At 40.7% G+C, this 13895-nt stretch overlaps 1 protein-coding gene across 2 annotated transcripts in view; it reads right to left on the bottom strand.

The window, feature by feature from the left end:
• Positions 1–2132: 2132 nt before the first annotated feature.
• Positions 2133–13895, bottom strand: part of LOC102794949 (RNA-binding protein Raly-like) — an 87568-nt gene continuing 75805 nt past the window's right edge. Inside the window, exons 5-8 of one of the 2 annotated variants that reach the window (XM_087844563.1) lie at positions 12777–12890; positions 6473–6624; positions 4364–4409; positions 2133–2338 (exon numbers count right to left, since the gene is read on the bottom strand). In XM_087844563.1, the coding sequence (XP_087700689.1) occupies positions 4377–4409; positions 6473–6624; positions 12777–12890 (299 nt within the window). In that variant the 3' untranslated portion in view covers positions 2133–2338; positions 4364–4376. The remainder of the gene's footprint in view (positions 2339–4363; positions 4410–6472; positions 6625–12776; positions 12891–13895) is intronic. The other variant, XM_087844562.1, reaches the window with a different exon arrangement.

The raw sequence follows: 13895 nt of genomic DNA, 5'->3' as shown, positions 1-13895 counted from the left end.
TTCTATTACCAGTTGAGTCTTTTAAAAATTCTTATTAGCATCAAAAGTACAGTTTCTGTAGCTGTAGGTGTGTCTGCCACTTCTTAGGTTTCATGTATCAATCTGGTCCTTATCAGGTCTTAAAATGACTTAAACACACCAACATATGACATATTACACTGTGTCATTATTTACTGATAAAAATTGAAGCCAAACTGCAAAACCAGTGTGTGTACCCTACTAAGTTGCTTTTAGGACCTAATTTAGGAGCAAAATGTTGCAGCAATGGTTTTCTGGGCAACTCGTGTCTCACATCATTGTGGAGGAACTCGTCTTTACAGCGCTGCTGTTGTTCATTCATGCACAGCTCTCTTAAACCAACCACAGCGTTTGAGTTGAGTTGAGGTCTAGACTTTGGGCCACTGCAGTACCTTGATTTTATTTTGCTTCTTCAGCCAATCTGTTGGCAATTTGCTGCTGTGTGTGGGATCATCGTCCAGTTACATGACCCAGTTTGGGCAAAGCTTTAGCTGCGGGACACACGGCCGCATGTTTGACTCTAGAGCAGTTTGGTGTACAGAGGATTTCATGGTCGACTCAGTGACTGCAAGCTTCCCAAATCATGGTCCCTCCACCACCGTGCTGACAGTTGGTTTAAGGTGTTTGTGCTGATGTGCTGTTTGGTTTTCTCCAAATGTGCTGCTGCATATTATGACTAAACAAAGCAACTTAGAGGGAAGAAGTAGCCTCCTAGGAACCCTTCATAGTCGCACTTGTTCAGTCTTTTTTAATTGATCTGACTTTGGGGTAAATTTGCTGGAATATTTCCTCCTGAGAAGTCTGGCAGCTGTCTTGAATGTTTTCCACTTTCTCGCTGTGGAATGATGTTGTGCTTTCTTTTTACCAGGACTGTAAGTTAAACTTAACTTTTTCAATCAGCTAGATATCTTAGCAAACATGAACCCAACAGTTTTAGTTCACGTGAAGCATATTGTTACCCACACCTGCCAAACTAATCCATGAAATAAACTGAACTCGAACTGTTTGTCAGTTTATTTAACCCAAGCTAAACTGAAACAAGCACATGAAACCAACCATCACTCATGATCATAGAAAAAGTACATTTCCCTATTCGTATCTACTACATGGAGTTATTACTCAAAGCTAATGCTCATTTCAGGAAATTGTCTGGGCCGATATATAACTTTATAAGTGATTTCCTGAGTGGACTGAACAGTGAAATTTACCCAGAAAGTCATAAAGCCGTGCTCACTGAGCCTGTAGCGCAGAAGCATTATGTGGTCACACAGCTGGTTACACATAATGAAAACAGGCCTGATGAAAATAAACTGTGCGATAAGGAGCCGCCAGCTGGTGCCACACAGACTTTAATAACAGTGATGAGTCTGACATGAGAAGCAAGGTTAGGGTGATGAAACAGGCTCAAACGTTAAGGAAATAATCCAACAGGCTCATGAGTCTGCTCTTGCCTGTGTAGCCCACTAATGCTTTCTGGCGGTGCAGAGGTGTCGGCCCAGAGGCCAAAATAAAATAATCTGCTGTGAGGAGGTATTTAGCTGCAGAACCATCAGTATGTTTTATTAAACTTTTCTATGATGTTCAGATATTGTCTAATGTGTCAATGTTGATTTTACCGGCATTCTATGCTGGAAAACATAGGTGAGGGCAGTGCAACATACGGTGGCCCCGAGAGGTCAAACGGATTGCAACTTAAGAAAACACCATCAATTAGAAAAACGCTGCAAAAGCACACAAAACACAACGGAAATAGGAAAAAACAGATTTCCAAAAGCACAAGGGAAGTGTTTCTGGGGAGACAATAACACGTTGAAGGAACCAAAATATGCTAAGAATTGCACTGGGAGACACTTAAAAGAAGTTGAGGATCTATTGGTTTTATGATGAAAGAAAAGATGAGAGGTAAGTGTGTTAGCCTAACTATTAGCCTAAAAATCCAGCAAAAAAAGTGTGTTAGGTTATTGTCTCCCCAGAAACTTCCCTTGGCTTTTTTCCTATTTCTGTTTCCTTTTTCCTATTTATATTTTGTTTTTTCCTGTTTCCGTTGTGTTTTGTTTGCTTTTGCAGCGTTTTTCTTATTGCTGGTGTTTTCTTAAGTTGCAGTTCGTTTGGCCGCTCAGGGCCACCGCAGCAACATAATAAAAATGTCAAAGATATGTGAAAAACTCAAAAATCAGGGGTGGAGGAGAGTCAGTCCAAATGCAGGTCGTGTTGCCAGCGTCGTCTTGAAGCTTCGTCCATCCCAGCTGTTACAGATCTGAGCGTCTGCTTCTGGAAGGAAGTGAACATGAGAGGAATCTGAAGCAAGACTTCACAGGATCTTCAGGACACAAAGAGAGAGTAAAACATGCAAAAAAACTCATAAGTTGGCATGAAATACACTTTAAGGTCAATATCAGTGGAGCCTGATGATTTTAAAGATTTGGTTTAAACTACAATAAGGTTTATGTGTCCTTCTTATCCACCAAAATGACTAATCATGAAGTGACATAAATCTAAATGACCAGCAGGGGGCGACTCCTCTTGCTGCAAAAATATGGCTGTTCCATAGAAGTACAAGGAAATAGTGCAATCTGTTCCCAGGATTTGTACCTTGGTGAAACACTTTGCTGTTGAGTTTACAGTCGTAATATTTGATTTGAAGTCTTACTAAAAACAATATGATGTTAATTTTGGCCACCATTAATATTCTTGTTGCTATTTTTTGAGTGTTAACTGTCCCTCAATTTCTCAGCTCCACCCACCACCGTCTTGTTTCGAAAAATTAAGATGGTGAGAAAAGTCAGCACGAGGCTTCAAAAATAAGATTTGTCAAATTGATGGGTGAGATTACTGTGTCTACAATTATTTTATTATTTTTTATAGTCCATTAACTATGTGCTGTAGGTATTGGGCAGTAAAGGAAAGAGAAAGCAGATCTATCTTCATTATAGGGTTGGATACTTAATGCGCAAATGTCCAACTTCCCATTACTGCTGACCACTACCAAATGTGTTTCCATGTCATTGGCTTTAGTTTGTTTCACAGAGGATAAACTTACAAAGACTCAGAAACACACAGGAAACAGTCCGTTTTTTGCATTCTTTGAGCAAACACACGTTAACTGCAAAAATCAACTGATGTAAAAGCTAGTTGAAGTCTTCCACAGCAAAGTAAGTGCTACGTTACGGTAGAGGAAAGATCTGGAAATAGTTTAAATGATTCTAAAATAAAAGAATATTTAAAGTTATGTCATATCATATTATTATTACGTCATACTGCTCTTCCTTCTGAGCTCCATTTTTGTCCAAAACCTATTAAAGAGGACGTATTCTGTTCATTTCCAGCTCCATCTCACGCTCTAAAGATCTTAGTGTATTTATATTTGTACGTCCCCTATCGCCTCCTAAGCCAGTGAACAAATCTTGATAAAAACTTCTAGAAACATGGCTTAATGCACAGCGAGTGCAAACATCTGTATGTTTATATGCACATGTACACATGGCACTTATTCTTTATTGACCTAACATTAAAGTGTAGGTTTGCACATTTTTATTAATGGACTCTACCAGAGTAGCTCTGCATGATTTTTTTTTAACCCATCTTCCTTCAGATTGGCTGCTCCTTGGAAACAGAAGGTTTAAACTGTATGTAGGCGGGGCTTCTGTGCTCACAGCTAGAGCTGTGTGCCTGAGATGACCGATATTATGGATAATCTCTATCTTTGACATGATGCAGCTCAAAGAGTGGAAAAATGTCCAAAATTAAGTCTCATAAGGAATACTCGTACAAATGCTGGATCCTTTATTTGAAAGTTTGGCCCTGCTTAATAAAAAGACAATTGTTACAGAACACATTACTTTTGGACTGAGTGCATTAGCATTATTGAGCCTGAAGTGGTTAACAAGCTGTATTCATAAAGCCTGGTTCGAGCCTGGTTCTTCCGGAGGTTTCTTCCTGTTAAAAGGGAGTTTTTCCTTCCCGCTGTCGCCAAAGTGCTGCTCATAGGGGGTCATATGATTGTTGGGTTTTTCTCTGTATCTATGAAGCGCCTTGAGGCGACTTTTGTTGTGATTTGGCGCTATATAAATAAAACTGAATTGAATTGAATTGAATAAACTGTAAGGGTGTAATCCTTCACAGTTATTATTTCCTAAATAATTTCAATGAAGATGCTCAAAAATGCACAGACAGCTCAGTTATGTCTACAGCCATAAATTAAAGCACAACGCCCTCCAAACCCAAACCCAATTTTCAGTTTGTGTTTAATTTGAGCATCCACCATTAGATAGACACACCTGAAAGAAAACAAAGAAAAGCAAAACAGGTTCATTTCAAAGGAACAGGCAGCTTGCCACCTTCACACCTGAACTGCAGCATCACAGGTTCTCCTCCTGATCAGACGGCTTTATCTGAAAACAGAAAGAGAAAGTTACTCTTAACAGGACAGTGGGTTAATTAAAACACTGCTTTAGCCTCTATTTGCACATCGCCTCATGTTCACTGCAGCCGGAAGTCCTTTATCCTCGGAGTCCACGTAAATGCTCATTTCCTGTTCATAATAACACATTGTGTTTCACACAAACACACACACACACACAAAGAGAGAGGTAAATGGTAATTAGCCTGCTAAAACACTCTTTTATTCATGTACACTCGGCTTCTTCCTGTCAGAGGAACAATGCGACAGATTAAGGGCCGGTCTGTTCTCTGCCTTCTCTCAGATTAATGAGGCAGCTTCGCTCTGTCAGGCAGGTATAGGAAGCCTGCAGGCTAATTCTATGTCATTATGTTTCCCTGTAAAGAAACAGAAACACTGAAAGCATCGCTCCTCCGCTCGGCCGATCTGCTCCACTCCGGTGAGATCCTGAATCAAAAGACCTGCGAGGCGACTGGTAAACACATCTTCCACCAGGAATTATACAGATGGTCTCTCTGCAGTGTGGGTGAGTCACAGATTTACTGCTGGTAAGTCTATATGACTGAGAGATTTATGAAAACAGGTGAAGGGATGGACTGGGACAGATGAACTGTTTGTTTTTTCAAACTCTAACTGGATATATGGAAATCGTGGCGGGCATTATTTTTTACTTCTTACTTTCTCTTTGGCAAAAGAAATGTTTGACTGATTATTAAAATAATCTCCATAATAACTAGTGAAACACTGAAAAATAATTCTGAGAGTTTTGACAGTTTTGTTAACGCACCTGAGTCAAAGTTAGCCAATTCTCCACAAGGGGGCAGCATTGCATTATCTGCTATTGCAGAGCTGAGCACCCCAGAGGTTGTTGAGGTTACCCTGTGGGAGGTACATCATCTTGTTTGACTAGCTTAGTGTGTAATAGGGATACTTATGCATTCTGTGGGATAGTGATTGAGTATTAAAAGGGTTTAACTTGTTTGGGTAGTAGTAAAACATCTGTACTAGCAGTGATGGTAGCAGGCATGTAAAATTACACTATGGGTAGCTAAATTCATCCTATAAAGTAACTGATAGGGAAAAACATACTGTGTGTTTACCCTGTGAGGGTGTATTTAAAGAATATTCACAGAATTCACAGAATAGAGAGGGCAGCCATAACAACAGCTCCATAAATGATTAAGTTAGGAAGAGCATGAATGGAGTATCTGGAGGTCGGTTGCAAAGAGGCTTGCAGATTGGATTGAGACTCTCTAAACAAGTCACTATAAATCAATGAATGTCGACAGGTCTGTAGGAGATTGTTCCATTTGCCAGGATGATGGCTGAGCTTTATTTTGTGAACTGTCTGTACTGAAATGATGCTCCATTTACTCCATATTTACTCTGCAGTAGTGGCAACAGTGGGAGTGGTGGTATATTGAGTGAGTAGTATGTTTATCCAGTACCATGAAAAAAGGGTTTAATTTGGAATTTGTGACAAGGGAACATTCCCCAGCAGACTACAGGCAGAAGAAAAAGAAATAAAAATAAATAAAAAAAGTTGGAGAACCACTGAGCAAATGTATTACTGTAATTACTTTTTATTAGGCTTACCATCTGCTGTCTTATTTTCATTTACTTAGGCAATTAGATGAGTTCAGTGAATGCAACGTCACACCATTACTGCAAATATTAGCGCACTGGAGAATAATCGCTGTGTGTAAGCACAGCACGTCAGCTGTTGTACTGAAACCCGTTCAAGCTGGTTTTGTGAGACCACAGTGAAACGTCAGGAAAGTAACTGATGGAGTCCCTGCTGCCGTAACACCTGCGTAAACTGCTTCCTGCTGCTGTGTGATTCCCACAGCTGTTTAATATCATTAAAAGAAGAAAACAAACTCCTATTTGTTCAGCGTGAGACTGTGTCTGAAAGCTGGGAGCGATTTGAAGATCGGGAGGCAAAGCTAAAATTTGGCTGTATGTGAAATGGATACGAACATCTTCAGTACTATTGATTCTGTAAGTCAGTGGTAGCATGGGTGTAGCTGTGGGGAAGCAGGGGCGTATATTTACCCTGTGGGTGTAGCTGTAGGGGTAGTAGTGCTGGTAGTGCAGCGGCTCGTCCTCACTGGCCTCCCCTGGCTCCGGACTCTCTCGCTCCAGACTGCTGACTGAACCTCGGCGAGAGGAATCCGACACACTGGGCTCCCTGCTCTCAGGACACTCTTAGAGACACACACACACACACACACTTCTTCTTATGGTGTGTTTAGACTAAACCTTTTTGTAAAGAGCTTTAAACACCAAGTTCTGCAAAAAAAAATGACACAAAATTCAAAATTGTTCGTGTGTGAATACAGGAACATTTTGAGTGGAAACAATGATAACTATGATGGTCCTGATGTTTCTAAAGAAGGCAAGGATTAAAAAGAAAGTTTCCAGATGGATTTGATTCTCAGGAGAAGACATCTACCACTTTTGTGGTAGATGTCAGGATGTCAGTGTGGCTGTTTGAGCTCTTGTTGGCAGAGTTGGGACCACGTCTGGTTGGTGTGAAGAGCTGCGTTAAGAATATTTGAGTGTCCAAAATATTTGCACTAATTTCACTCGTCTGGTGTATAAAGGCCTTAATACTAAAACCAAGCATCAAGCCTCGAAAAGCAGTTTTCTCCTGTGCTGGTAGGGCCTTAAATGTTGCCTTGGTGCTGTTTGGAGCTTTTTAAATGAAACACAACACTGAGTGGACAAAAATATCATGCCCCCTAAATGCTACATCTATTCTTGGGTATTAATATGGAGTTGGTTCCCCTTTGCAGCTACAAAGCTCCTTTGAGAAGACTTTGAAGTGCGTGTGGGGACTTTTGCCCATTTTGAAGAACATTTGAAAAGACAAACACTGATTTTCGAGTTGATCCTAAAGGTGTGTCTTTGCGAGCCTCTGTTTTGCACTGGGGCAGAGTCAAAGGTGGTCCATCCCCGAATTGTTCACACACAGTTAGAAGCACAGAATTGTCCAAAAAGTTTCGGTAAGTGGAGGCATTACGATTTCCTTTCACTGAAACTAAGAGACCCAGGTCAACCCCAGAAGAACACCCCGCAGCGTTATCTCTCCTCCACCAAACTTTATAGTTGGCACAGTCTTTCCGGTAATGTTCTCCGTTCGCCTAACCCAGACTCGTCCATCAGATTTGTCACATCACAGAACACGTTTCAATAGCACACCTCATTTCTAGGGGTGCAATGATACTCGTATCGATATTGAACCGTTCGATACAGTGCTTTCGGTTCGGTACGCATATGTATCGAACAATACAGATTTTTTAATTTATTTGATCAACTTTTCTTCTGACGGTGCTGTCTGTGTTGAGCGCTCAGTGGATCTGCGCTCGACAGTGCAGCCCAGGCGGAGTAGTGGAACCAGTATTGCCAACTTAGCGACTTTGTCGCTATATTTAGCGAGTTTTCAGACCCCCTAGCGACTTTTTTTCTAAAAAAAGTCGCTAAAAAAAGATGTGAAAGACATTACAAAAAACAATAATTGCTAAAAGAAATTTAATTTGTAGTTCTAAATAAATTCTAAATGCATTTAGGACGTTTTTTGCTCACTTTATGTCTCGTCCACGATGTTATTTCTCTCTCCAGCAGCGTAGGTTACAATTACATTAGCATGACCAATTATGCAAATTAGGTGATGACGTCATTTAGCGACTTCTAGCGACTTTTAGGACAACCAATAGTGTTGCCTCAGTGTTGCCAACTGAGGAGTTGGCAACACTGAGTGGAACGCAGATTCACTGAGCGCAGGGCAAGCTAGCAAGACAGAAGCTAAGCTCGTTGCAACATGGCAAATTGAACCTCCCTCACCCTCATTCAGATCTGGCGTTTGGAACTATTTTGGTTTTCATGTGACGTATGTCCCTGAAGGTAAGCGCGTCATGGACTAAAGTAAAACAGTATGTTGGATGTGCCACGCAATGCTGAATTACATTGGTGGGAACTAGTGCGTTAGCGCAGTTAGCTCGTTAACGTGTTGGCCGTCCAGCCCCACACACGGGGCGATCTGCGGTAGCTCGTTAACGGAGATTTGCCGTGTTGTGGCGTTAACGTCATTTCAACGAGATTAACGCTGACAGCACTAGTGGGAACACAACGAATATGACTGCACATTTACTCCGACATCATCCTAGTGCAAAGACAAGTGGAAGCAGACAAAAACAACAAGCTCGCATGCTACAGACTTTACCCGAGTCATTTAGACAGCCGTTAGCACATGATTCTCCTTATGGGGACCTGATATGTGGAAGAGAGAGCATGTCACAGCATGTCTTTATCCTGTCTTCCTTCTCTCACCCCAACCGGTCGCAGCAGATGGCCCCGCCCCTCCCTGAGCCTGGTTCTGCCGGAGGTTTCTTCCTGTTAAAAGGGAGTTTTTCCTTCCCACTGTCGCCAAAGTGCTTGCTCATAGGGGGTCATATGATTGTTGGGTTTTTCTCTGTATCTATGAAGCGCCTTGAGGCGACTTTTGTTGTGATTTGGCGCTATATAAATAAAATTGAATTGAATTGAATATGTTTAATATGCTGCTGAGAATATAGCCCAGAAGAAGCGTATAGTATAGCTTTTATTTTGGAAAGAAACATTTCTCTGTAATAAACTCTCTTTTCCAAAGATGAGTGATTCCTCAATCAGATAGATTTATTTTTTATTACTTTGTTGTTTCAGCAACAATAAATTTAAAAACTGTACTTTTGAGTTAAAATATATATTTATAATTTTAATAAATGACAAATTAAAAAGGCATGAACATTTTTTTTTGTATCGAAAAAATATCAAACCGTGACACCAAAGTATCGAACCGAACCATGAATTTTGTGTATCGTTGCACCCCTACTCATTTCATATGATCGCTTTTGGTGGAGGATGTCAAAATGCTAACACTGATACTTCAAAGTCCAGAAACCAAATGCGGCGTTGTCGTGGCTACATCCATCTTTTAAATATAGTCCTTTTCTAACAATTTTTTTCTTTAAGCCTTTAATTTCTCCTCATTATATAGAGAGTAGTCACTGTGACGGTTCTCTGTCGATAAATAAGTGGACGTCCAACAGTGTAGAGACGTGGTTATGGATGATTTTAGGTCTCATTAAAGCAAAATCACAAGTCGTGTCACAACAAAACATTGTAATTTCAATTTTTATTTGAAACATTTTCAGATCTAATGCAAACCTCTAAAAATGTCAGTTTTGTAGTGAATCTGAACCCTCATAACTCGAATACCCGCAGTATTACCTCCCTCTTCGACGACTCACTGCATGTGTGCGAGAGAAGTTCTCATTTGAGTGTTGGAACACATTTCTAGGAAATAATCGCAAAAAACTGAAGACCGTCAACGTGTCACATCGGATAATTTCCTCATCTATTTATCAACCCGAGGAGATAAAACCCAAACACGCAAACACACACACACACATGCACGGGGACGACACGATAACTGAAGCGCTGAAGGGTAGCTTATGAAAGGTTATGAGGACCGTGTTTATCGCTGTTTACCTCACTGTCATAATCCACGCTCCACTGGTGGCAGTTTTGTCATTGAACCATTACTCACAGATGCAGTATGATAGCTGGCTCACATCTGATGGTAAACATAGCGACTCTCTCTGCATCACCGAACGCTCCGACGGATCATTTGCCGTAATAAACTCAAATTTAGAGTTCAGGAAGGATTAGACCTGGATCAGTCTGATGTTTGAGGTTGATATAGGCATTTAATAAAAACGGGATGCGTGTCAGTGTCGAACATCTCTAAAGTAATGACCGAGACTGAACACGTTAGATGTTTCTCATTCGTTTGTAAACAGAAATGTAGTCCTGAATATATTTCAAAGCCTGATTATACATATCTGCTAACAGCCCTTTTCATATTCTGGCAAAGCACCAAAGACAACAACTAGACTGTCATGGGCTTAGGAGATTGATTTCATTGATTTCAAACAGGCAGAAAAAGCCAGCCTGACTTCTTGAAGGTACGCTGTCTGACCTTGGGGTGAATTTTCTGGGACATCCAGTCCTGGGAAGATTGTGACATTACATCAACACCTGAATGCTGCAGACCAGCAAACTGCCAAAGACGTGTTCGCCCTTACTGATGTTTAGTTAATCAAGTACATTTGATTGGAAACACCTGACTGCTACTTATATACAGTCTATAGTTACTAGAGATGGACCGATCCGATATTAGGTATCGGTATCGGTCCGATACTGACATAAATTACTGGATCGGATATCGGAGAGAAATAAAAAATGTAATCCGATCCATTAAATATCAAAAAAGCACCTCACAAAACTTGTGACACACCATAACTCGCTTCATAACCGTAGCACGTCGGAGCAGTGTGCTCACGTGATAGAGCGCTGTGTGTATTTGTAGCAAACCAGCATTTCATCTCTGAAGTTATCTCAGAGAGAAGTAAAGCAAGTGTGTAAGTTCATCTCTGAATGTTTGTAAAGCATTCCAGCGTTAAGCTTAACATCCGATATACAGAGCGACTGCCTCTCTCTCTCTCTCTCTCTCCTGCTGCTACTTCAATCATGAAACTGATCAATGATCAGCTGATCGGCTTTTCTGTTGCGAGTCCGTCTCTCTTGTTTGTTTTTGGCCCACTTTGCACCAGAAAGAGGAAACCAGCAGCTGAACAACAGCAGCACGTTTAAGCTTGATAAGCTGTTGTTAGAATTTATTTAATATTACTTTCTACACCAGGATCTTTTTCTACAGCTGACGGCTGGTAACTGTGCAGGGGCGGATCTAGCAAAGTTTAGCCAGGAGGGCCGATAGGGCATGAACAGGGAAAAGGGGGCACAAAGACATATTTTCTTTCTTATTCTCATTTAAAATGTCGAGCTTTTAATAAATAATTATCTGAATCTTACACCCAAAGTTTTAATCTGATGTAAAATATATAGAAGTCCATTACTGTATATAGTAACTGTTAAGTCTAATATACCCTAGTAAGCTATAGTACTTTTTCCTTTGGGAAGATACCATCTGTGCAGTCTGCAATTCTGTTGAAGAAAGATGTTGAATCTATTTAATTATTCTTGAAAAATAATTTATTTCTGTGCATTTTTTCCCCTGCATCAAATTAAATTTGATTACGTCGATTAAGCATCATGAGGTGGAGGATGGTAGTTCCCCATTTTTTTTTTTGCTGGGAGTTTGCAACCCTATTAGTTAGGTTGCTTAATATTTCTGCTAAGTACTCTTTAAAATACCAGAATAGGGAGGATGAAGCAGGTTTAAGTTTATTAGATTGATCAGTTTTGCTGAACTATGAAATATTTTGGGTGCAGTGTATTTTTTACATACAGGTATAACAGAATAGCTTTAGTGTTGTTATTTATTTAAACTTGAGTATAAACTTATACAAAATGCAGCAAGATATTAAAAAAACGTTTTATTGATTAAAAAATACATTATATCGGATTCATATCGGTATCGGCAGATATCCAAATTTATGATATCGGTATCAGACATAAAAAAGTGGTATCGTGCCATCTCTAATAGTTACTGTAGATCAGTACTGACTGATCTATTGAATCCACTGTGCAGCCAGGGCCTCCTGTGTGGAGCTTGCATGTTCTCCCTGTGTCTGTGGGGGTTCTCTCCAGCTTCCTCCCGCAGACCAAAGACATGCACTTAGTAGTGCTAGGCTAACTGGTGAGTCTAAATCGACCATATGAATGTGGGTGTGAATGGTTGTCTGTGTCTCTGTCCAAGGTGTACCCCGCTTCTTGCCCTGTGGGAGCTGGGATAGGTTCCAGCACCATGGGGGGGATTGAAGAAAATAGATGGATAGATCTTACCACTACAGCACCTTGACAAATTTTATCTATGATGTGCGGTCTGGGGGTCAGTTGATGCATTTCAAAATGGAAGCAATACGTCTAGCAGTCAAGTGAAAAGTCAAGGTCTTCAGTAGCAGATGACTCATCCGGAAGACATGGAAGTAAGGGAAGGTTTGGGGTGAAGCTAATTATCCGTCCATCCATTCTCTTCTCCTTATCTTTATCAGGGTCGCAGAGGGGCTGGAGCCTATCTTAGGCTTAGGTCACCAATCTGGCATTCACAGTTATGTGCAATATAGAATCACCAATTAACCTAACCCCACTAACTGCATGTCTTTGGATTGTGAGTGGCAGTTGGAGTATCTAGACAGAACCCATGCAAACACAGGCTGCGTATACAAACTCCACACAGAAACATTGCTTCACACACAAACTAAATACAGCAGCTCTAATTTTGAAAATAATTGCAATTAATGCGTTAGGATTAAATTTTATTATTATTATTTTCAGCACAGTTCTTTGTCTCTACCTGAGCCGTCCTTCCTCTGTCTGTCCATCTTGTCTACGCAGTCCAGCAGGCCATCGATCTGAACCTTGATCACTGTCAGCTCCCTTTTGATGGAAAGAAGCTCTGCCATTCTCACTGCAGAAATGGGAGAGATGTAAGAAAGAGAGGGGGATTAATCTGGCTCATGATGCATGATGCATAAAATAAAATAAAGACTAACGCATGAGGCTATATAACGACTACTCAGGTTAAAAAGTATTCTATGTTATGCATGGCTAATGCATGGCTTTATTTACATGTTGTCAAGTGTTGAGAAGATGAAGCTTTACTAGGTTTACTAACAAGGTTCCTTTAGTTCAACAGGAAGCAGAATGACCTAAACGTAGAAGTTGTCTGCACCAACCACTCAGTGAAATGTAGAACCCTCCCTAAGCTAATGGGGTAAGAACATTAAACACGCAAATAAAGCTGTGAAAAAACAGACAACCAGAACATTCATGTCAAAAGCAGAGGAAGTAAATCCCCACAAAGAGGCAGGGATCGATCTGAGGAAGCCGAAGAGCTGCTTGGTCTGGGAGAGGGAAAGAGACCCTTTTCTCAGCCTCCTTTACAAAGAGGCAGGACAGTTTATCAATTACTCTGTTACACTGTGAGAGAGGAAAAAGGAAATAAGGAAACAAACACAAGAGGAGGGTGCACAACATAGAATACACACAGCTTTTTAGTATGCAAATGGATGCATGTAAAAACCTATAAGCAGTGTTGGGGAGTAACGGAATACATGTACCGCCATTACGTATTTAAAATACAAAATATGAGTAACTGTATTCCGTTACAGTTACCGTTTAAAAAGGTGGTATTTAGAATACAGTTACTTTGTTGAAATAAATGGATTACACGGCGGTACTTCCCTGTTTCATATTGTGGCGGCTCAGGACTGTTTGGGTTTTGTTTGACAGCTACGTTCTGTTGTTCCAGGCGGCAGCGTTACGGTTGCCATGGTTACAGGGTGACGCTCTCTCTCTGCGTGTTTCCTGGGTGAGAGAGCGCCTGTTGTTGTTGTTGTGCTAAGCTAACAGGCAGAATGCTACAGGTATAGCTCTAAAGAATGTAGCATCATAGGCAGTGTAGTCCGTGCTG

Source organism: Neolamprologus brichardi, chromosome 7 (genome assembly GCF_056152115.1).
Source record: "Neolamprologus brichardi isolate AB-2024 chromosome 7, ASM5615211v1, whole genome shotgun sequence".
In the NCBI taxonomy this organism is placed as follows: Eukaryota; Metazoa; Chordata; class Actinopteri; order Cichliformes; family Cichlidae; genus Neolamprologus; species Neolamprologus brichardi.
This window is presented reverse-complemented; position numbering and strand designations above follow the sequence as displayed.